Consider the following 24,730-nt stretch of genomic DNA (forward strand, 5'->3'; position numbering starts at 1 on the left):
GTTTATGTATGGTGTTGTGAATAAAAAGTACCCAACGTTTTCAAGAGTAAGCAGAAAATAACATTGACGCTCTCCTGGAACCGACCCACATCACTGCAAAAATGAAATGCAAGTCTCAGTTTCCTCATCTGCAAAGTGAGGGAAACATCAAAATACTTTTCATAAAGTTAAGTGGAAAACATCCATGTAAATTACTTAGTATAATTCCCAGTACATACTGAATTCTCAAAGACCCTTAAGAGTTTATTGCTTTTCTTCCTGTGGTTCTTGTTATTATTAATTATGCATGACTGTGAGAGTATAAATTCCTCCAATCATCAAGGGAAATTATTTGAAATATGAGTCAAGAATCTTGAAAATATGGTTTCTTTGAATAGTCCTGCCTATAGAAACTTATCTTCAGGTTATAATTAATGACCTTTATAAAGACTGAACAAAGATAATACTAGGGTTTTCTTTTTAAAAAAATATTTTTATTCGTTATTGATGGGCCTTTATTCATTCATATTTTTGTATGTGAAGCTGAGAATCAAACCCAGGGCCTCATACATGCTAGGTAAGCACTCTACCAATGAGCCACAGCCCCAGCCCCCATAGTGTTTTCTATGAGAGTGAAAACTGAATTTTATACACTGGTATAAAATATATACCTGATAAGTTAATCATAGTATTCATAAAACAGAATGTTATTTAGTCACTGAAAAACAGGATGTAGATAAGGAACTCAGAGTGTATTCTCAAAGGTGCTCCAGAGTTGCCACAGGGACTCTTTCATGCAGAGCACAAAGCATAGAGAATGCAGCTCCCCACCTACTCCCGGAAGAACAACTCCACATGGCTCCAATTTTTACATATATTTTCATGTCCTGATCTCCATTTGTTTTCAATTTGTTAAGGTACTGGTAAAAATGGAAGAAATTCTTATGGAAGTTGAAGAAGTTTAAACATAATACGAAGTGATGGTTATTTCATGAGTACAAATATGTTGTGATGTGTTTGAAAATTTAAAATATACATATAAATTACTCTAATATGCTGTTAGCCAAAATTAAACAAGTCACAGATCTAAATGGTATTTGATGAGAAAAGTCTAGCAGGCCTAGAGGGAAGAATAAACTTGCTCACAAAATACATTAATTTCTCAAAGTATAGAACTAATGTCAAAGGAATAAATAAGATTGAGTTATAGGATACTGTATTTGTTAGAGAAGAAACACAGTGTAAATACAATGAAGATAGTCCTTCATTGTTCTTCTCTACCTTAAAAGTTTTTTTAATATTTATTTTTCAGTTTTCGGTGGACACAACATCTTTATTTTATTTTTATGTGGTGCTGAGGATCGAACTCAGTGCTCCGCGCAAGCCAGGCGAGTGTGTTACTGCTTGAGCCACATCCCCAGGCCCCCATATTTTTTTCTTTTTTTTATTGTTTGCTCAAAACATTACAATGATCTTGACATATCATATTTCATACATTTGATTCAAGTGGGTTATGAATTCTTATTTTTTATCTTTTGTAAATATAATTTCTATTCCACTTAAGGATTATTTTTAATAAAAGAAAATTGTTCTCTAGAAAAAATACTTGCTAAATTTAATGCTTACACAAACCATATTTTTAAGAATATCTAATATCAAAATATATTTGTTCAAAGTTATAAACGATGTTTGTCTCAGCATATTGACTTGCAAATTTAATTCACTATCAATGTTTTTACCCATCCTATTTTAGTTAATTACTGCACCAGAGCTTAAAAACTATGTAAATTCCCTGACTAGGAAAAAATTTTATCAGATTTTAGTCTAGAAGTTATACAAATTTAAAATATTATCTATAGTACAATAATCTAAGAACAAAGTAAAATGACAGTTTTCATTTTATATTCCATTTTTGTTAGTTAATAGACCCATGAAGTATCTAGAGTTTTATAGCACTATTTTAGTAATGATTAATGTCTTAATGGTAGAATTGAATTCGATTATTTATACTTTTTTCTTTTTTCTTTTCTTTTTTGTTGATATTTTTAAATCTTGCACATTAAATTTTACATATTTTTTGTAATAACAGTGAAAAAATGAAATGTTTTTCTTTACCTTTCAAAGCTTTCACTTTTCCAGACTTTGGTTTATATTCCTTTTTAACATTTCTAATCCTGAAATAACAAAAGGGATGCTTACTTAGAAAAGACAGAAGTAAAAATAGCATAGATCATGAATAAACCTGCTGTAGAGATAGATGCCACTGGCCACTTGTGTGAAATAAAAGATGGCAATGCCAGGCTAGTCAGAAAGACAGGACTTTGCAATGAAATATTTCCTCTGACACAGAAAATAAAAGAATCTTTCTAGAAAGTCAAAATTAAACAACTAATAATTTGTTTAGAAAAGTAGGAAACTCTGTAATTATCATTTCTTCCTCTGGTTTTATCCTTCGTCTCCCATCCCTTTCTTTCTTATCCAATAGTCAGAGCCTCTGTCATTTACACCTTCTAGAGTGTTCTAATAGCTTGCCTTTGAACTCTGATTTAGATATGATGCAGTTTCTCTCCTCCCATTATCTTACACTATTATCAAAATAAAAATGTAAACTTGCCATTTCTGCTTCATTTCCTTCTCTTTATTCTTCACTTTCACTCAGATCTCAACCACACATTCCAGGGACCTCTTTTTAATAAAATCATGAGTAACAACCTATTTACCAAGTGCAATAAATGTTTTCTCATCCTGGATCACTGGATGATGAGTCCCCATCAATGAATTCCTCTTTGTTCAGTGCCTACATTCCAACATTATCTTGTGCTTCACAGGTTCCTCCATGTATACTGTGGATCATCTTACCTATACTCTCTGAGTGTGTTATCTCATCCATTCTTACGGTTTCAACACTAACCCAATCTTGACTCTATCCTCTCCCCCCCCACACCTCTATGTCTGATTCTGGCTGCCTATCTCTCTCTCTCTCTGTCTCTCTCTCTCTCTCTCACACACACACACACACACACACACAACTAAATCAGAATTATTCAACTTGAATACATTGTAATACCAAGAAAACTGATGCCTGTGAACTAACTCAAAGATTCACATTAGATCCATATTAATTGATTTGGGGTGAAGATTGAGGACTGGGATACTATGAAAGTCTCCCAAGTGATTCTAATGTGAAGCTATGTTTGAGTAAAAAACTGCTCTAAACTTGCAGATCCAGAACAGATCTCATTTCCTTTCCCACCTAAACCCATTCCACTACCATTCTGAATCATACTTAGCAGTATGGACATTCAGCTGTTTTCTTCATAATTATTTCTCAGACTCATCCATCACCCATGTAACCAATTATATTTCTTGTAAAATTTAACTCTTAAATAGCTATCATGTTGAGATGGTCTCCCTAGATCCCTACTAATCAATCTTGTTTAGTCCTTTATCAGTTCTCCTTTGTATACTGCCTCTAATTTTTTCTCCTCTTCTTAAGTTATCCCTCTTAGAATTCATGCTTTAAAGAGAAAATAGGTTGTTGTTTTTAAAAATCATCTTAATTATTCTTCAACATTCCTCAGGATTTCCTCATGAGCCTCAGAGGGAATATCAAGACTCTTCCATATGACATAAAGCTACCTCTTATGGTCTCTCCTGTGACATCTTTTGGCATCCTTTGACTCATGTTTTATGTGTGAGAATCACTATACTACCTGTTACATGCAGCACCATCCTTAGAGCTATGGTTTTTGTCTGCTAGATGTGCACATGTATAACTCCCACATGTGTGTGTGCGCGCACACACACACACACACACACACACACACACCTTTACATATACAAAATACCTTAGAACAAAATCATCATTTTACCTTGCTTATTCTTAAAAGGTTGTTCATGGCAGCCTTGTTTATAAAAGCAAAAATCAAAAATAATCAAAGTATCCTTCTTTTAAAGAGAGAGAAGTAAGCCAAGAGACTCATGTCTTAAAATATTACACAAAAGTTAAAATCAGTATGTTAACTATAGTTATCACTATAACTATGGAACAGATTGACAATACCAAATTCATCATCAATGCCACTTATAAAAAGGTATGAAGAGAATGTTACAGTGAAATCAAAGGAAGCTTTAAATGAAAATGATATATCCAATTAAAAAATACTGGGCAAGAAACTTAACCTTTCAATAGTTCACTTTTCTAATTTTAAAATAGAGAAAATAGAAGTACCTGCCTTACAAGTTTAATTCTTAGTATGAATTAAGTACAAGTCTGGTAGATAGTAAGTACTATATAAATATCTGCAAAGTAAACGAATTGTTGATATTTAAAGCTCTGATTCCTTGACTTTGGAACTTTGTAGGAAAAAAAATATACAGGGCTTTTTAAAATCCACAAATACTTGGATTCAGTGGTTGTAATTCAAGTAATTCTAATTCAAGAAGGAAAGTCCAAGAACACAGATATTTTAAGTGCTCCTTATATGGTCCAGGTACCTACCAATTCTCTTAACAATATTATGAAGTGGATATTACTCTTGTTTCACAGAAGACACTGAGACTTGAGAAACTTACTTGTTTTTCCAAGGTTACACATCAAATAAGAAACAATTGTGATGCAAGGCTCTAAGAATTTCTTATTCCAAATTTCTTACTTCTTCCATCTTATAAGCCAGACAAAACTATGAAAGGAAGGGTTCAGAGAATGAAAATAGCAAGTATAAAAAGAGGTAGAAGCAGAAAAGCAGACAAGGTGGAGCATGACTAGGTAACCTTGTATGGAGAGGGTCGAAGGAAATCCTCCTTTCAGGTAGCAATTAGGAGAAACTGGTGGTGGCTGGCCTTGGAATAGTGCAAAGTGATGTTGACCAGTTCCTTTCCCTTCAATATTTGGCCTCAGGCTCACCTCATTGCTATTGGTAACCATTCCTTAGCCCAGTACTCAAGAATTATAGTTACCTGATGGCTTCTTTTCCTTGGAATTCAGAAGCTATGGGTTCAAAATAACCATCAGAGGGATGCTCGGGATCCAGGTCTTTCTCAATGACCATATTATCAGTCCTTCGGTGTCGGAAACAAGATGATGAACTCAGGAAAAATAATGGAGAATAGCGGTGCTCATTTCCATCTAATTAATCAATAGACAATATAATATCAGATCACTAATATGAATACAAGGTTTCCCCTGAACAATCTAGAATATCATAAATTTTTAAACATCATAGAAAAATTCTTTTCTTTCCACTTGCTATTATTCAGAAGAAAAGTTGTTAATAAAGTAAACAATAAAAATTCAAAAGAAATAACATTGCAAAAGTTAAAACATATAATGGAACTTTTAACAAAATATAGATCAAAGGTTTAAATAAAATGTGATCATAAAAGTATTTAGAAGAATGAATGAAATGAAATATTGGGAAAATATAAAACCTCAATATGGCACATAAAAGTAATTAGAAACACCTTTATGAACTTAAACAATTTGACCATAGCAATACAGTGGAACCTAATACTGAAATCCAAGTATTTGCATATAGGTACATGAATGAAATAAACATGAAGAAATCATATTAGTTCAGGATAAATATGGTCGTGTTTTCAATTTTTTTCTAGATTAAAAAATGAAGTAGTATTTGTTATTAAGGGCCGTCAGTATAAAACAGAAGTAACCAAAATAGAGAAATACATACTAGTAAATACACAGAATATACAAGACAATATTAACTGTAGTCAAAGCAGAAAGAATATACAAGAATAAGATTCTGTATTGGGAAAGCATTCTGAGTCTAGTGAGTGTGCAGGTATTATTGGCTTACTGAAATTTTTTGGTTGTTTGCAAGATAAAGACAATATGACTGTCTGTAAATATTTCTGTAAATTTGAATAGTACATGATAATGTTGAAAATATTGCTAAACAAATATTTATTAATAAGCATTTCCAAAGCCAAATCACTTTTAAGAAATTTCTGCTTGTTCTGACACAAATCCTAAGTATCACTCTTTGAAAATACTTTTCAAGGATACTTGAAAAACTAACATTATTTTATTACTACATAATTATAATGTTATATAATTAGCATTATCATGTAATTATAACATTATATGGAAGTCAGAAGAATAATTGTTTTTATGTAAAATTTCTTTTTTTTAAATTTTTTTAATATTTATTTTTTAGTATTTGGCGGACACAACATCTTTGTATGTGGTGCTGAGGATTGAACCCAGGCCGCACGCATGCCAGGTGAGCGTGCTACCGCTTGAGCCACATCCCCAGCCCTGTAAAATTTCTTTGGATAACTAAAACTCTGAAGTAAAAATAGAGAGTACATTAGCTCTGAGATGAGAAATTTTTTTCATTTCTAAAAATAGATTTGCATAACTTTAAGAAAAACTATTTGATGTGATCATTAACTGGAGATGTCAGAGAAAAAAACACCATTACTTACAGGGTAAGATTTTGTCAAAGTACAGTGCCAGCATCAAGTAGATAAGACCATCAAAAGCCAACACAGAAAATGTTGCTAGCATTGTATATGATTCTCCTGAGGGGTCAGGGAAAACTACTCCATTCAAGTTATAATCCAGGTGGAGAATCTAAGATTTCAACAAAAATCATAATATATCTTTAAGTTAGTAAATATATAAGTTGTATAAAGAATTGTTAGAACTATTACTTTCAGAATTATTAGAATTACTATTATTATTATCATTAGAACTAGAATTATCATTACTAAGTAGCTTTTTAAATAACTATTAATTAGTCAAATATATAAATAAGCAAATAAAACAATTAGAAAAAAATATCAATTTTATAATGACTAAAAGAAAATTATAAGGAAACTCTGGTTTCTAAAAGACAATGTTCTAAGTATAAAAATTTAAATTAGGACTTGTGCTTGTTTTTATAAAATCACTATGGTTTAGCAAAATGTCTTCAATGTAACAAATGAAACAGATCTTAAAAAGAACGTGAGAAACTCCTGAAGCACCTAATTAGTACAACGATAAGAGAACTTTTTCAAAGTTACTTTTAAAATAGAAAACTACTTAAAGGCTCTTGGTTGAAGATAGTGCTAATTATAATCAGTCATGAAATATCAAGTTCTTTTGAAAGTTCAATAATTAATTAGCAATGCTTTTACCTGAGTCATTCCAGCTCTTAAGGCGAAAGGGCTACAAATACTCAAAATCCACTGTACAGATGGAGGAAGTTGTTTATAGAAGGCAGTGAATCCCACAAACCCCCAAAAGAGGGTGAGGAGAAACACAAACAAATTTGTGAGGACAGCTTTCTGTAACAGCACGCTCATCAGGAATGATAGAGCTAGCTGAAAGAGAGAACACACTTATTTAGCTACAGCAGACATTTAGTTCACTGAGAACCACTGGTATAAGGATCTCTATATCATGAAAAATATTTAACAGTGATAATGAACATAGTAAGGCATAGTGATTCTGTTCTGCTCACAGTTGTTGTTGTTGTTGTTGTTGTTCTTTTTTTTTTTAAGGGGATCCTTATTGACCTTACTCAGTGAACTTTTGTTGCTGAGGAAGTGGGCGGAAGCTGAAAGATCTGAGGATATGGTGCAAATATAAACTCGGAAAAATTAAAATGAATTAATATTCTAAGGAAGGGTTTCTATCTACACACTTACTGCAGAAATCATTCTGGCAGGTAGAAGAATTAGAGGCTCTTGTTCAGAGAAGAAAGAGGGAGTAGCATGGAATGAATTTAGGAGAGTGATAACTAGGAATGGCTACAATGGCACACACACTGGACATAAAAGAAGGGACTGTACTAACCTACAGGGACACTAATATTCACTATTTGTAGCTAAGAACTCAAGTGTAGACAGTGTAAATAAACATATGAACTTACCAAAGACAAGCCATATAAGAATAAGAGTGTAAATATGACCATAAAGCCAGTCATGAGTATAACTTGGGTGGATGTTATGATAATTGTAATGAATATAGAAATGATGAAGATGAAGGTGGTATACATTAAACCCCAGGACAACCTAAGCAAAGACAAAAAAGTTACTTAAATTATTTTAACTTCCTTAAGAAATGTTTTGGATATCTAAAGTCATCTAAAGAATAACAATGATTCCCCTTATACCTGTAACCTAGGTTAATAGCTATAATATCAATATGACAGAAACTCACTGCACATCCATTTCCTGATTATGATTCTTCCATGAAAGTAACCAGTTTTCTAAATGTACTGTTCATAATTTAATGTTCACATAGTTTGATTGCCTTATCACAGAAAGATGATGGATATTGAATACTGGCACAGGCCCAACCAATGGGAAAGGATACCACAACCAATTAAAAGACTGTATAGAGCACCATGGCTTTGCTGATGCCTACCAGTTAGGCATCAGCTCTATAGGCATGCACAGTATAAATAATATGAACGTAATATAAATAGTACTGTATTTAGTCTTCTGTGACCTGCCTTCATCATTTGACACTAACAATATTACACACTGCTATAGAATAGTTTATAGCTTGAATATATCCTAGTTTTCTCCTGCCCATGGACATTTAGATTTCTTCCATTTGTTTTCTACAACATTGCTAAGAATTTTTTTTTCTGGGAAAATGCATAAGAACATCTCTAAGATGAAGTTGTTGAATTAAAAAAGATAAGCATTTGGTATCTTCAGCTTTATTAGATATTATCAAATTGTCCTAATTGTAGAATTGGAAGGAAACTTAACAGATGCTGGTCAAATAACTCAAGTCTAACATCAGGGATATATGATAATCATTAAGGGTCTCCACAGGTAGCACATCCACTCTCTTTAATAGTTGAAATCCATAACTTCACTAATCCCATGTATTCTTCCTATTCATACTCATGATTTCTTTACTGCAACTGACATGAATTATGGTATACCTTTACATTTGCATGCTGCTATGTGTGTGCCCGTGTTCCCATTTTTATGAGTATATATTAGACACGGTATCAGATTTTAGATCTATAAAGACTACAGTGTGCCTTATCCCAAGGGCCTTATTTTATAAATAATAAAGCTGCAATCCTTTTATTAGTTAGTGGCCTTATTCAGGGCCACAAAGTAAAACCAGTATCAAGGCGCATATGTAGCACTCTCTCTCTCCAGAGTTTGTCTCTCTACTTAAAATTGCATAATTAAGAATATAACAACTGAAGAATATAAAAAAATATTAAAACCAGGACCTTGATTCAATATGTCCCAGTAGAACATGCATATACTAGATTTATGATTTACTTGACTTTTTAAATTTCACATCATTACAATGATTCAGCCTGTGCGAGAAGCATCAGCAATTTTGAAAAGCATAACACATTCTTCAGAATCCACTTCCTGAGTACAGAAGGGAACTACTTTAAGTAGGAATTGAAAAACCACAATGTAGGAGAATTACAAGTGAAAGAGATTATAATATTACCTAAAAATAGAACCAGTTACAGGAGTGAAGAAAGGAATCTTGGGAGAGATATAAAACTACAAAAACCTTCATGCTGAAAATAAAGCAATTTAGAGATCATATTAAAGAATAAATAGTGATTACTTTTCACATTTATGACATGAGTAAAAGAGTGTTATACAATTTGTTTCAAATAGACATATTTGGAACTTAGTAGAAACATTTCAGAATCTTTTTCTGTCTTTGTTTTAAGGATATATATATATATATATATATATATATATATATATATATATATATAGGAGAGAGAGAGAGAGAGAGAGATTTATTTGCTAAATTTTAGGTGGATGCATACCAATAAATTATCCTGAGAATGAATTCACACCTACATGTGTAATACTTTTCTGACTTTAATATTGAATTGACTGGCACCTACCTGATCTCAGGTGACTACTGTCATTCTGTTCTATAAGACATGCCCTGGACTTAAAGTAGGTGTTAACCCCTTTTATATGAGTTCCCTCTCTCTTCCACCTAACAGATTTTGTGATTGGCTATTTCTGTTTCTAAATGTTTCACTACAAAAAAAGTATTTTCTCTATCTTAACACATGATTTCCTCTTTTTCTATTTCACAATTCATTCATATTAGAATTAAAAATCACTGTTAGTAAATATATTTTATAGATAATAAAAATCTCTTACACCTTCATTTAATTTCAGGGAATATATGGCCTTTAAAGGATTGTTCAAATAATAATTTTCATCCATTCCAAGTAGTTCCATATGTATAAAGAATATTTCCTTGATATGAGGACCATATAGAGATTCAAAAAATATGTTTATATTTTCTTTGGGGTAAAGTTAATACATTATTTTTCCTTTTCTCCTTTTTCTAGGCAGTATGAATTTTGTCACTGAAGTCTTGCAAAATTGTGTTTTGACTTTTTGGGAATGTAGAGCTTGCATGATTTTCACTTCTACCTACTAATCTCTTCTATTAATGTTTTTTTTTTTTTTTTGAGAGAGAGAGAGAGAGAGAGAGAGAGAGAATTTTTTAATTTTTTTTTTTTTTTTTTTTTTTTTAGTTTTCAGTGGACACAACATCCTTATTTTATTTTTATGTGGTACTGAGGATCGAACCCAGTGGCCCACGCATGCCAGGTGAATGTGCTACGGCTTGAGCCACATCCCCAGCCCCTCTATTAATGTTTTACCTATCTTTGTTTCTATGTAATTATTTGTTTCACTATGATATAAATACATAAGTATATACATTCAGATATGCATATGCATATACGTGTTTATATTCGAACATATATATTTCAAAATTTAAATTATGTGTGGAATGGGGCAAGATATAAATACCACTATATGAAGCAAATGCTCTTATGAGGCCCCTCCTACATGTCAGTGTAAGTGTTGTATTTCCTGGGCACATTCCATATGCTACTTCATTTAACAACATATGATATTTCCTTGCTCAAAAAAATATATGCTTGGGGCCCAGCCTCTGAACATAATTTAGCCTTTATAGGACCACACTTTTGTCTTCAACATAAGGCAGCAGGGAGAAATCAGCTGATAGTTGTGGGTAGATCAATTAGGAGAGGTGTCTTCAGGACACTTTGGGAAAGTCACACGCTCAATATATAACTGTAGTTGGGCAACACTTTTTCATTTTAACTCTCCTTGTTTACAAACTGGAAGGGAGTTCTTCTATCACCGAGTTACCTTAAGATATTCATGGCATAGAAAAAATTGCTCAGCAAATTGTAATCATTATTTTCCATGACAAAATTTAACAAAGACTAAATCAAGAAGTCAGAGCAAAAGATAATGTAGTTACTGTATCAAGATTAAACAACGGTATTTTGAAGCAATAACATTTTTTTTTTGCTTCAGAGTTTCCATTTATTAACTGGAACTACTTGAATTTATCACTCACCAGAAAGCTGAATCATGTAGACCCATTATTTTCATCAATTCCTTACACTTTTTCCTCTCTTTTGTAATATTGAGTGATACAAAATATGTAAATGGGAAAAAATAAAGCAAACAGTATAAAATGAACATCTCATGTTGAAAAATGTCTTTAGAAATAAAGGGTAATGTCTTCATATTTATGGCAGTGACTGACATCAACTCATCTATAACAGAGTGATTTGTTGTGACCTAAAGAAGGATTTAAACAAATATGAATCATTATTTAAGGAACAAAATTGGTGAAATCAGTGTTGCAGTTTGTACTTATAACAATTTCAATATTCTACTGTTACTATATAAGATTTTACATTAGGGGAAAATGAGTGACTAGTAAAATGGACCTCTCTGTAAATTCCTGCAGTTTACTGTGATTTTAGAACTACTAAAAAACTAAAAGTTTGAAAATACTCTGGAAGCTCAGACAGGAGAAGCTTGAATTAAAGCCAGCGTCTGCAACATAGGGAGACACTGTCTCAAAAGGAAAAAAAATGGAAAGGTCTAGGGATGTTGCTCAGTTGTTAAGCACCCTTAGGTTCAATCCCTAGTACCAAAATTCAAGTCTGAAAATAGGCAGTGTTCTCTTGTCTGAACATCTGCTTCATTATATGAAAACCTGAGTATACATCACTGCTTTGGTTTGAATGGGACCTTTCTATAAATTCACATTGCAACTTCATCACTGTGATGATATAAGGGGTAGGACTTTGTGGGAAGTGATTAGATAACTAACCTCATGAATGTGGTACTACCCTCATGGATGAATTAGTGCCTTATCAAGGGCTGTGGGGAACCAACTAAGGCCCTTTCTGCCCTTCTGCTCTTTCACCATGTGAGAACACTTAGATGGTGACATCTGTGAGGAACATAGACTCTCATTTTTCTAGCACCTAGATCTAGCATTTTACAGGTTCCAGAACTGTGAAAAACAAATTTCTGTTCTTTTTAAATCACCCAGTCTCAGGTAGTTGATAAATCACAGCATAAATGGACTAAAAGCATCAACTTTCACAACAATCATGATGCCCTTGGGATTAGTTTACATTGAACATTAGACCTTCTCAGGTGGGTACTTACTTCTATAATAGCAGCATTAATGATAGTCTGCAAAGTCACAAATCCTCTATCCCAGTATCTGGACAATACACATGAATATTCACCATATATTTCCCAACAATGATCTGTAAGCACAAAGAAAAAAATAACCATCAGTATGGGACAAAGACAGTTGGACACTAAGAAGCAAGAATCTAAGAGAAGACAATACAGGGGAGACTTTGCCGGTCAGAATATTTAACTACACAGAAGAAAGAAGAACATGAAAGTTTAAAAAAGGTAATTTTATTCATGAAGACCACAGATTCATAGAAGATATTAGAAAACAAAAAGTAAATAAAAGGAAACACTGTGTTCCATGCTATTTCTCAAAATATTAAAAACACCCCAGCCCTACAACTTTCTTTGCACTCAAATGTTCTCCTTTTAGATGGACGTATGGCTCACTTCTTCATCCTGATCTCCTCTCAAGTAACTTCATCAAACAGGTCTTTCCTGATAGCTATATATAAGATATATAAAATAGCTCTTGAGTTCTTTATCTTATAACCTGGCTTTGTCATACTTTGTGGTGGGTATGATTTTTCTCCCATCCCCTGTCCCAATTAGCATGAGTAGGAAAGAACTGATTCTACTAGTCCCATTGCTTCTGCTTCCTAGAGGGTCTTCTAATTTTTTGCCCTCTCTCCCTTTCAGCTGCCTCCAGCATCAGCTCAGCCACCTGTCAGCTCACTAGCAGGATTCATTACATTCTCCCTGAGTCCTTTACAATCTATTCTCTGGCTGCATCAGGAATGCTGTCTTAGTCTTGGAAACCTAATCACAACCTTCCTTGCCTCGACTGAAGTACCTCAAGGGCTATCCAATGCTTGAGGTCTATGAGGTGCCAGAAGATCCAGCTTCCTCTGCCCATCATACTCCTCTTCAGTTTCTTCGAGATCTAATAAGAGATCCCCTTTCTCCCTTCAGGTCTTTCCCATTTGCTTTTCCTCTTTCTGCCCCCTGAAAGCAATGCCTTCTGGTCTTGGTTTAAACATCCTTTCCCTAATTCCATCCTTGGTTTAAACATCCTTTCCCTAATTCACCAGGAATACCAGTCTAAGTCCCCACAAGAACCTTTCCTTGTACTTGTCCTTAATTCTTCAACATCTGACTTTCCTGATAAATTGGAATTTCACCTGTCATGGACCCATCAGCAGACCTGTCAGTCTTGATCACACCTGCATCCTTCCAGTCATATACATGCATGCTCAATAGATATATGTTGAATTATTCTACAGTTTTTTTTTTTTTTTAGAATCAGCTTCTAGTGAGAGGCTAGTTTATCTAGTTTATCTTGGAATAAGTTCAACAATAAATGTTATTCTATTTTCTTCTGTGCCATTGAAAAAATCTATATTGCCCATCCCCACCTGTTCCTATGTTGAAAACATGAAGACAGACATAATTAAGTTTTATATGAAAAGTCACCTGTTAAATCATCTCTCAAAAATGGAACATCATATCTTCGAGAAACTTTTAACTTGTAAGAGAAAGTGTCACTAAAGATGATTCCCATTGCATGCGGGAAATACTCAAAAAGTACTTCATCCATGTCTTTTTTATCTGGTACCCCAATGATTCTTGTTCCTGCAAATTATAAGGTAAAAATAGACATACAAAATTGTAATTGAGTTTCCTCAACACAAAATATTCAACTGTCTTCACATGTTTTTATTAGTCTCAACACTAATATTATTTTCCATTTAAATCAAACTTGAAATAAAAGTCAGGTGGACATTTTTATTTTAATTCTTCAGATTCCAGAATCAGGAGACATATATGAGAATGAAGTATTTTCTTTTTTTAAATGACAGGCATCAGGGAAAGTTTTATGTATACAAAAAAAAAATTATGGTGGGATTAGTCAACATTATACAATGAAGTTATGAAAATTTAGAGGCAATTGTAGTCACTCTACAGCTGAGTATTCCAGATTCCAGATTCACTAAAGAAAAGAAATTATACGGCCTTTATCCTATGCAGAAACTAAGATAACAAACAACTCTATTTATAACAACCAGAAGCTTCACTTGTTAGAAAATAAGTATTAAAGACACTTCTCACAATATGATATACAATCAATCAACAAATATATTAAAAAAATGTTCATCATCACTAGCAATTAGAGAAATGCAAATCAAAACCATTCTAAGATTTCATCTCACTCCAGTCAGAATGGCAGCTATTATGAAGACAAACAACAATAAGTGTTGTCGAGGATGTGGGGAAAAAGGTACACTCATACACTGCTAGTGGGACTGCAAATTGGTGTAGCCAATATGGAATTCAGTATGGAGATTTCTTGGAAAATTGAGAAAGGAACCACAATTTGAACCAGCTATCCCTCTCCTCAGTCTATACCCAAAGGACTTAAAAGCAGCATAGTGCAGGGACACAGACACATCAATGTTTATAGCAGCACAATTCAAAATAGCTAAACTGTGGAGCCAGTTTATATATATATATATATATATATATATATATATATATATATATATGTATATATATATATATATATATAAATAGAATATTACTCAGCAATAAAAGAGAATGAAATCCATTTGCAGGTAAATGGATGTAGTTAGAGAAGATAATGCAAAGTGAAGTTAGCCAATCCTGAAAAACCAAATGCCGAATGTTTTCTTTGATATAAGGAGGCTGATTCGTAGTGGTATAGGGAGAGGGAGCATAGGAGGAATAGATGAACTCTAGATAGAGCAGAGGGGTTGGAGGGGAAGGGAGGGGGCATGGAGTTAGAAATGATGGTGGAATGTGATGATTATTATCCAAAGTACATGAATTGGTGTGAATGTACTTTGTATACAACCAGAAATATGAAAAATTGTGCTCTATATGTGTAATAAGGATTATAATGCATTCTGCTGTCATATATAAATAAAAATAAAAATTTTAAAATTTTAAAAAAAAGTAAATAGATTCAAACCTGCTTGCTCATAAATAAAATATACAGTTTGTTCATCTTGGTTATAAAAAGACATAATTTAGGACGTCATCAGACTGCGGCGGAGGAGATAACTTCATTGAAACCTGCAGCTACAGGTGTTTAATCCCTTAGCCTTCCCTCTCCACACATCGGGGAAACCTTAAGGGCCCCTCCCAGCTCTCCCGTAAGGGCCCCTCCCAGCTCTCCCGTGAGTGCGACAGCCAGCCCGGGGGAATCAGAGGTGGCCCGGGACCCGCGGCGCGGAACTACCGCTCCCACCAGGGATGAGTGCTGAGGTCTCTTGCACTAGCTACCGGGGGAGTGGCTACCGGAGGGCAAATAAAATTCGCTAAGGATTCTCAGCCCCAAGCTCTACAAACTTAGGGTCTGAGGGAATGGCAAACTGAAAGAGTGTGCCCAGTCGTTCATGAAAACAGGGCTCCCGGGAGCAGCAGACCTGGCGTGTAGCCAGTATTGTGATGAGCAGCACCCGTGAGAGGGGCCTGGCTAGAGGAAAAGTGGGAAGTGACTAGACACAAGAGGAGGCCCTAGACACTCAGGATTGGAGACTCGCCCAGTCTGGGAGGAGCTGCTGCACAGGGATTGGTTCCCACGTATTGACAGGAGAAACTTGACCTGGTGGGCACAGCGCCACCTACTGGAAGAGAAGTTAATCAAACTCTAAGACTGCATTTATTAGTTTTTTTTTTCTTTTTTTCTTTTCTCTCTCTCTCTTTTTTTTTTTTTTGATTTGGGTTTTTCTTTCATTTTCATTTTTCTTTCTTGTTGTTTTTTTTAATTTTTTTTTACAATTTTTTTAATTTTTTTCCTCTAATTATAATTTTAATTTTTTATTATTATTTTTTTAAATTTTTTTTCTTTTTTTATTTCCTATTTTTTTCTTCTTTTGTCTTTTCATTTTTCTTATCCCCCCTTCCTTGAATTCTACCTGCTTACTCTCATTCTCTTTAGTGACTTCTTCCCTTCCCTTCTAATACTTTTCCTCCCAAGCATCAAATAAATTTATAGGAGTAAACAGTAACTCAGCAGTCAAACAAAACAAGAAGTAACATGAGCAGCTTCAAAAAGCAAGGAACAAAAGGAGTACAAACAATGCAGGACAGCCTAAATATTTAGGAGGACCTAGAGTCATCAGAAAAATGGTCATATAAAGAACTCAAGGAACACCTTAGACAGATGGAATGGAACCTTAAAGAGGATACAAGACAGCAAATTCAAGCAGTGAAAGAACACATTGAGAATGAATTACATAAACAGATAAAAGAAGAAGTTAAGCATCTTTATCAGGAGATAGAGATTATAAAAAATAATCAAACAATAATTCTAGAAATGAAGGAAACGATAAACCAAATTAAAAACTCAATTGAGAGTATCACTAACAGAGTGGAGCAAGTAGAAGCCAGAACGTCAGATAATGAAGACAAAATATATCATCTTGAAAAGAGCCTAGCCAACTCAGAAAGGCTGGTAAAAAATCACGAGAAAAACATCCAAGAGTTATGGGACAACATAAAACAACCAAACTTACGAGTCATCGGGATAGAAGAAGGTACAGAGATTCAAACCAAGGGAATGAATAACCTGCTGAATGAAATAATTACAGAAAACTTTCCAGAAATAAAAAAGGAAACAGATATACAAATTGAAGATGCATACAGGACACTGAGCACACAAAATCACAGTAGACCAACGCCAAGACACATTGTTATGAAGATATCCAATATACAGAACAAAGAGAAAATATTAAAAGCTACAAGAGAAAGGAGACAGATTACATTCAGGGGTAAACCAATAAGGTTAACAACGGATTTTTCATCACAGACACTGAAAGCAAGAAGGTCATGGAACAATGTATTTCAAACACTGAAAGACAATGGATGCCAACCAAGAATTCTGTATCCAGCAAAATTAAGCTTCAGGTATGACAACGAAATAAAAATCTTTCATGAAAAACAAAAGTTAAAAGAATTTGCAGCCAGAAAACCAGCATTGCAAAGCATTTTGCGCAAAACACTACACGAGGAAGAAATGAAAAATAATAACCAAAACCATTAGTGGGAAGTGCCTCAGTAAAGACAGAGGGTGAGGGGAAAGATAATCATGGAGAAACAAACTAAATTTTTTAAAAAAAGGATAAACAATCAAACATGGATGGAAGTACAAACCATATATCAATAGTAACTCTGAATGTTAATGGCTTAAACTCTCCAATAAAGCGACATAGGCTGGTATCATGGATTAAAAAAACAAATCCAACAATATGCTGCCTCCAGGAGACACATCTGATTGGAAAAGACATACACAGGCTGAAGGTGAAAGGATGGGAAAAAATATACCACGCACACGGTCCTCGTAAGCAAGCAGGGGTGGCCATCCTCATATCGAATAAAATCGACTTCAAGACTAAGTTAATCAAAAGGGATAAAGAAGGTCATTATATACTGTTAAAAGGAACCATTCACCAACAAGACATAACAATTATCAATATTTATGCACCAAATAATGGTGCTGCGACATTCATAAAACAAATTCTCCTCAAGTTCAAGAATCAAATAGACCACAACACAATAATTATGAGTGACTTCAACACACCTCTCTCACCATTGGACAGATCCTCCAAACAAAAGTTGAATAAAGAAATTATAGAACTCAATATCACAATCAATAACCTAGACTTAACTGACATATATAGAATATATCAACCATCATCAAATGGATATACTTTTTTCTCAGCAGCACATGGATCCTTCTCAAAAATAGACCATATATTATGCCATAGGGCAACCCTCAGTAAATATAAAGGGGTGGAGATAATACCATGCATTTTATCTGATCATAATGGAATGAAACTGGAAATCAATGATAAAAGAAGGAAGGAAAAATCCTACATCACATGGAAAATGAACAATATGTTACTGAATGATCAATGGGTTACAGAAGACATAAAGGAGGAAATCAAAAAATTCTTAGAGATAAATGAAAATACAGACACAACATATCGGAATCTATGGGACAAAATGAAAGCAGTTTTAAGAGGAAAATTCATCGCCTGGTGGTCATTCCACAAAAAAAGAAAAAACCAACAAATAAATGAGCTCACACTTCATCTCAAAGTCCTAGAAAAAAATGGAAGAGCAAAACAACAGCAAATGTAGCAGAAGGCAAGAAATAATTAAAATCAGAGCGGAAATCAATGAAATTGAAACAAAAGAAACTATTGAAAAAATTAACAAAACTAAAAGTTGGTTCTTCGAAAAAATAAATAAGATCGACAGACCTTTAGCCATGCTAACGAAGAGAAGAAGAGAGAGAACTCAAATTACTAACATACGGGATGAAAAAGGCAATATCACAACAGATGCTACAGAAATACAGAAGATAATTAGAAATTATTTTGAAAACCTATATTCCAATAAAATAGAAGATAGTGAAGACATTGATAAATTTCTTAAGTCATATGATTTGCCCAGACTGAGTCAGGAGGATACACACAATTTAAAAGAGACCAATATCAATGGATGAAATTGAAGAAGCCATCAAAAGACTACCAACCAAGAAAAGCCCAGGACCGGATGGGTATACAGCGGAGTTTTACAAAACCTTTAAAGAAGAATTAATACCAATACTTTTCAAGTTATTTCAGGAAATAGAAAAAGAGGGAGAACTTCCAAATTCATTCTATGAGGCCAACATCACCCTGATTCCGAAACCAGACAAAGACACCTCAAAGAAAGAAAACTACAGACCTATATCTCTAATGATCCTAGACGCAAAAATCCTCAATAAAATTCTGGCGAATCGGATACAAAAACACATCAAAAAAATTGTGCACCATGATCAAGTAGGATTCATCCCTGGGATGCAAGGCTGGTTCAATATACGGAAATCAATAAATGTTATCCACCACATCAATAGACTTAAAAATAAGAACCATACGATCATCTCGATAGATGTGGAAAAAGCATTCGACAAAGTACAGCATCCCTTTTTGTTCAAAACTCTCGAAAAAATAGGGATAACAGGAACATACCTCAACATTGTAAAAGCAATCTACGCTAAGCCCCAGGCTAGCATCATTCTGAATGGAGAAAAGTTGAAGGCATTCCCTCTAAAATCTGGAACAAGACAGGGATGCCCTCTCTCACCACTTCTGTTCAACATAGTTCTCGAAACACTGGCCAGAGCAATTAGACAGACAAAAGAAATTAAAGGCATCAAAATAGGAAAAGAAGAACTTAAATTATCACTATTTGCAGATGACATGATTCTATACCTAGCAGACCCAAAAGGGTCTACAAAGAAACTATTAGAGCTAATAAATGAATTCAGCAAAGTGGCAGGATATAAAATCAACACGCATAAATCAAAGGCATTCCTGTATATCAGTGACAAACCCTCGGAAATGGAAATGAGGACAACCACTCCATTCACAATATCCTCAAAAATAATAAAATACTTGGGAATCAACCTAACAAAAGAGGTGAAAGATTTATACAATGAAAACTACAGAACCCTAAAGAGAGAAATTGAAGAAGATCTTAGAAGATGGAAAAATATACCCTTTTCATAGATAGGCAGAACTAACATCATCAAAATGGCGATATTACCAAAAGTTCTCCATAGGTTTAATGCAATGCCAATCAAAATCCCAACGGCATTTCTTGTAGAAATAGATAAAGCAATCATGAAATTCATATGGAAAAATAAAAGACCCAGAATAGCAAAAGCAATTCTAAGCAGGAAGTGTGAATCAGATTTCAAACTATATTACAGAGCAATAGTGACAAAAACAGCATGGTACTGGTACCAAAACAGGCGGGTGGACCAATGGTATAGAATAGAGGACACAGAGACTAATCCACAAAGTTACAACTATCTTATATTTGATAAAGGGGCTAAAAGCATGCAATGGAGGTAGGATAGCATCTTCAACAAATGGTGTTGGGAAAACTGGAAATCCATATGCAACAAAATGAAACTGAATCCCTTTCTCTCGCCATGTACAAAAGTTAACTCAAAATGGATCAAGGAGCTTGATATCAAATCAGAGACTCTGCGTCTGATAGAAGAAAAAGTTGGCTCCGATCTACATATAGTGGGGTCGGGCTCCAAATTCCTTAATAGGACACCCATAGCACAAGAGTTAATAACAAGAATCAACAAATGGGACTTACTTAAACTAAAAAGTTTTTTCTCAGCAAGAGAAACAATAAGAGAGGTAAACAGGGCGCCTACATCCTGGGAACAAATTGTTACTCCTCACACTTCAGATAGAGCCCTAATATCCAGAGTATACAAAGAACTCCAAAAATTAGACAATAAGATAACAAATAACCCAATCAACAAATGGGCCAAGGACCTGAACAGACACTTCTCAGAGGAGGACATACAATCAATCAACAAGTAGATGAAAAAATGCTCACCATCTCTAGCAGTCAGAGAAATGCAAATCAAAACCACCCTAAGATACCATCTCACTCCAGTAAGATTGGCAGCCATTATGAAGTCAAACAACAACAAGTGCTGGCGAGGATGTGGGGAAAAGTGTACACTTGTACATTGCTGGTGGGACTGCAAATTGGTGAGGCCAATTTGGAAAGCAGTTTGGAGATTCCTGGGAAATCTGGGAATGGAACCACCATTTGACCCTGCTATTGCCCTTCTCGGACTATTCCCTGAAGACCTTAAAAGAGCATGCTACAGGGATACTGCCACATCGATGTTCATAGCAGCACAATTCACAATAGCTAGACTGTGGAACCAATCCAGATGCCCTTCAATAGATGAATGGATAAAAAAAATGTGGCATCTATACACAATGGAGTACTATGCAGCAATAAGAAATGACAAAATCATAGAATTTGCAGGGAAATGGATGGCACTAGAGCAGATTATGCTTAGTGAAGCTAGCCAATCGCTAAAAATCAAATACCAAATGTCTTCTTTGATATAATGAGAGCAACTATGAACAGAGCAGGGAGGAAGAGTAGGAAGAAAAGAGTAACATTAAACAGAGACATGAGATGGGAGGGAAAGGGAGAGAAAAGGGAAATTGCATGGAAATGAAGGGAGACCCTCATTGCTATACAAAATTACATATAAGAGGTTGTGAGGGGAATGAGAAAATAAACAAGGAAAGAAATGAATTACAGTAGATGGGGTAGAGAGAGAAGATGGGAGGGGAGGGGAGGGGGATAGTAGGGGATAGGAAAGGTAGCAGAATACAACAATTACTAATAGGGCATTATGTAAAATTGTGGATGTGTAACCGACGTGATTCTGCAATCTGCATTTGGGGTAAAATTGGGGGTTCATAACCCACTTCAATCTAATGTATGAAATATGATATGTCAAGAGCTTTGTAATGTTGTGAACAACCAATAAAAAAAAGACATAATTTAAAATGAAGACCTCTAAAGATGTTTATGAATTGAACTATATTCAGAAAAGAACAACCTTTTGATTATACTATGTGTAGAAAAAAGCAATCTTCAAATTATCTATCTTTTCATAGTTATGAGATTACTGTTATATAACTAATATCTAATCTTTTACTGAGTTTTTTGTTTATGAGCAATACATATTAATCATTGTATTTCCATGTTAAAACCATAAATATTTACCAATGGTTATATTTCTCCCATTTATTACTCTGCAAATATGAAATTATAAATCTGATGTTTCATTACTTTCCAGTAGGAATGTGGGCCTCTCTAAATCTAACTCTCATCAAAGCTAATTGTTCTGACTGCCCCCCCCACCAAAAACAACCTAACAAAATTGTATGCTATCTTGATGCTGAAATTGTTAGCAGAATATATCATTGTCACCTCAAATTAACATGTATACATCTTTTCAAAAATTCTGTACTGATATCAGTAATGCTTTCTTGACATTAGTACACCTACCTTTCATTAAGGGAGCAAATGCTGTTGTATTCATTATCTTCTGGGTTATATTAGAGATTGGCATATACACAATTATTATAGAAGAGATATTAAATTTGTCTATCCTTCCCAGATCTTGAGGAGGTATCTCAGGTAACTGGGCATTTTCTCTGACTCCTGAAAGCAGACCCACATACAGTCCTAGCAGTATTGGGAGGCCCCATTCCTATAAAATATTTGACAAAAAGAAGGAGGAGGAGAAGGAGGAGGAGGAGGAGGAAAGAGACGAGCTTAGATCATTTCTTTAAAGTCAATCGATATCAAAGAACTGTTGATGACAAATTTCAGTTTTCCCATATAGCTGGCCTCTTTCCATTCTCCACTCTTCAAAGCAAGGAAAACCCAATAAAAGATAAATATTAAGTTAATATCCACATATATCCTTCTCAGATGCTAGAACTAAACTTTTGCACTAATTCATGAACTACTTCAGAAGCCATTTGAAACTAACAGGACACCTAATTGAGTGCTAATCTCTGAACTCCTAGGCAGCCAATTCAAGATTCCATGGGGTATTCCAGAGAGGGTTCATGGGGCAAATAGCAATGTTTTCTCAGTTATGATATCCTTATATCAAAAACTAAAGGAAATAAGAAGGAACTGAGTGTTAAAGTCTCTCTAGTGAATCCACAATGTCAAAAACCTCTTTGTCCTTTAACATCATGCTAGACTAGATTCCCTGCCTCCTAAAATTAAGTGAGACCAAATGTTTGAGTTCCGACCAGTAGGATGTGGATAGAAGTGATAACACGCTACTTCCAAGCCTGGCTTGGGAACCCTCACACAACCTTCCATACTCTATATCAAGTCTTCCTTTTTCTCATCTACTGACTGGATGCAGAGGATTCCATGAAGGTCTATAAGCCCTGGCAAGATGACCAGTCTCTAGTAGAAGAAGCCTGGGTCTCTGAATGACTATGTAGAGAAATTGTACCATCTACTCAACCTACTTCTCCACTACAACCTTCAGATTACAACAAGAGAGAAACAAATCTTTTCTTTGTTAAGCCACTGAGATCTGGGCTAGTTACCTGCAGTTAGCCTGCTGCCTGATGCAAACCCACAGTGGTGTGACTTGAAAATTCTCAGAAATAATCTTTATGTAGTAAATTAACAGTCTTAAATATGAGAGTATAAAATTAACATTTCTCAATTTATGCTAGGCCAATTTTATTTCAATTTCTTGGTTCTAAGTGGATAACATGGTAGCTTTAACTGTTCATATAATTTACCATTTAATTAAAAGTACACTGAATTTCTCTTTAAAAATATGAGTAGTACTGTTACTTTTTACAAATCTAGGTTATTTTTCAAGGACTGTTATGCATTTCTCAATTAAACAAATACAACTAGAGACAACCTCAAAAATCAACATATCTGGTCTGTTATCTAAAGCGTAACATTTGAAATCATTAAGCAACAAAATAAAACTGGAGAAGGAGACAAACTGTCTTACATACCAATGCACTCTCTCTTTTCATCCTCCATTTCTTAAGAAAATTCTTACACAGAAGAGCTTGAGTTTGCTGATACACACTTATCTGTCTTATTCTCATTTTGCCTCTTCATTAAATAAACAAAGAGAAATAAACCAGAAAAAATAAGCATACTAAGAAAAATCATGATTATGTTTTTGAGTAAAATATTTACTACTTCTAAAAATTATTAAAAAAAGGATTTAAAATTGTATTGCGATAATTCATGACTAAAGATTCACCTCACATATATTCACTTTATGTGGGGGATTGAGAGATGGTGGAGAGGTAGAGTGATTTGTTTTCACATTTTTCAGCAACAGAATTCTACACTTTCTAGAAAAACTATCATTTGAGTTTAGAACCTGTAACTTCACTTTTTTGACCTTTCATAGCAGAATTCAATAATGTGAATAATTAAATTATATCTCTTCCTATTAATAGTCATTTCTTGCTCCTTGCACTTTAATGAAAATCTCAAAGCTAATCAAATTAATGTCAAAATTCAGATTACTTCAGTTCATGTGAATAATAAGTAACATTCATTAGTTATGACCCCAGTGAAATATTTTCTTGTAGTATTTACCTTCAGATTGCAGTGGACAACTTTTAACAAAAAAAAAAAATTAGGCTGTGGGATCACTATCAGGACTCAAAGTGCATAAAATTCGATTCTGAGACACAGGAAGAATAAAACAATTTCCTTTAAATTTCTCAGGTTAGTCGCTGAATAATTCAGGAAACAAACTGTGAAACAAGTTTTAAAAAGAAGAAGAAGGAAAGAATGAATTATATGGGAAAGTAATTTCACCGGAGTGTTCTAAAACAAACATAAGTCACTTTTGTTTTTCAGTTTTTTA

General features: G+C 34.2%; 1 protein-coding gene across 1 annotated transcript in view; it reads right to left on the bottom strand.

Annotated features, from left to right (window-relative positions):
• LOC308636448 (ATP-binding cassette sub-family A member 6-like) overlaps nucleotides 1-23,955 on the bottom strand; it is a 57,184-nt gene extending 33,229 nt beyond the window's left edge. The window contains exons 1-10 of the mRNA XM_081271926.1: nucleotides 23,856-23,955; nucleotides 22,357-22,561; nucleotides 13,912-14,070; nucleotides 12,463-12,566; nucleotides 11,351-11,577; nucleotides 7,860-8,001; nucleotides 7,123-7,308; nucleotides 6,427-6,574; nucleotides 4,939-5,107; nucleotides 2,095-2,153 (exon numbers count right to left, since the gene is read on the bottom strand). Of these exons, the coding sequence (XP_081128052.1) occupies nucleotides 2,095-2,153; nucleotides 4,939-5,107; nucleotides 6,427-6,574; nucleotides 7,123-7,308; nucleotides 7,860-8,001; nucleotides 11,351-11,577; nucleotides 12,463-12,566; nucleotides 13,912-14,070; nucleotides 22,357-22,561; nucleotides 23,856-23,951 (1,495 nt within the window). The 5' untranslated portion in view covers nucleotides 23,952-23,955. The remainder of the gene's footprint in view (nucleotides 1-2,094; nucleotides 2,154-4,938; nucleotides 5,108-6,426; nucleotides 6,575-7,122; nucleotides 7,309-7,859; nucleotides 8,002-11,350; nucleotides 11,578-12,462; nucleotides 12,567-13,911; nucleotides 14,071-22,356; nucleotides 22,562-23,855) is intronic.
• Between the last annotated feature and the right edge of the window lie 775 nt (nucleotides 23,956-24,730).

This window comes from Spermophilus citellus (assembly GCF_964194105.1).
Source record: "Spermophilus citellus genome assembly, chromosome: 17".
Lineage (NCBI taxonomy): Eukaryota > Metazoa > Chordata > Mammalia > Rodentia > Sciuridae > Spermophilus > Spermophilus citellus.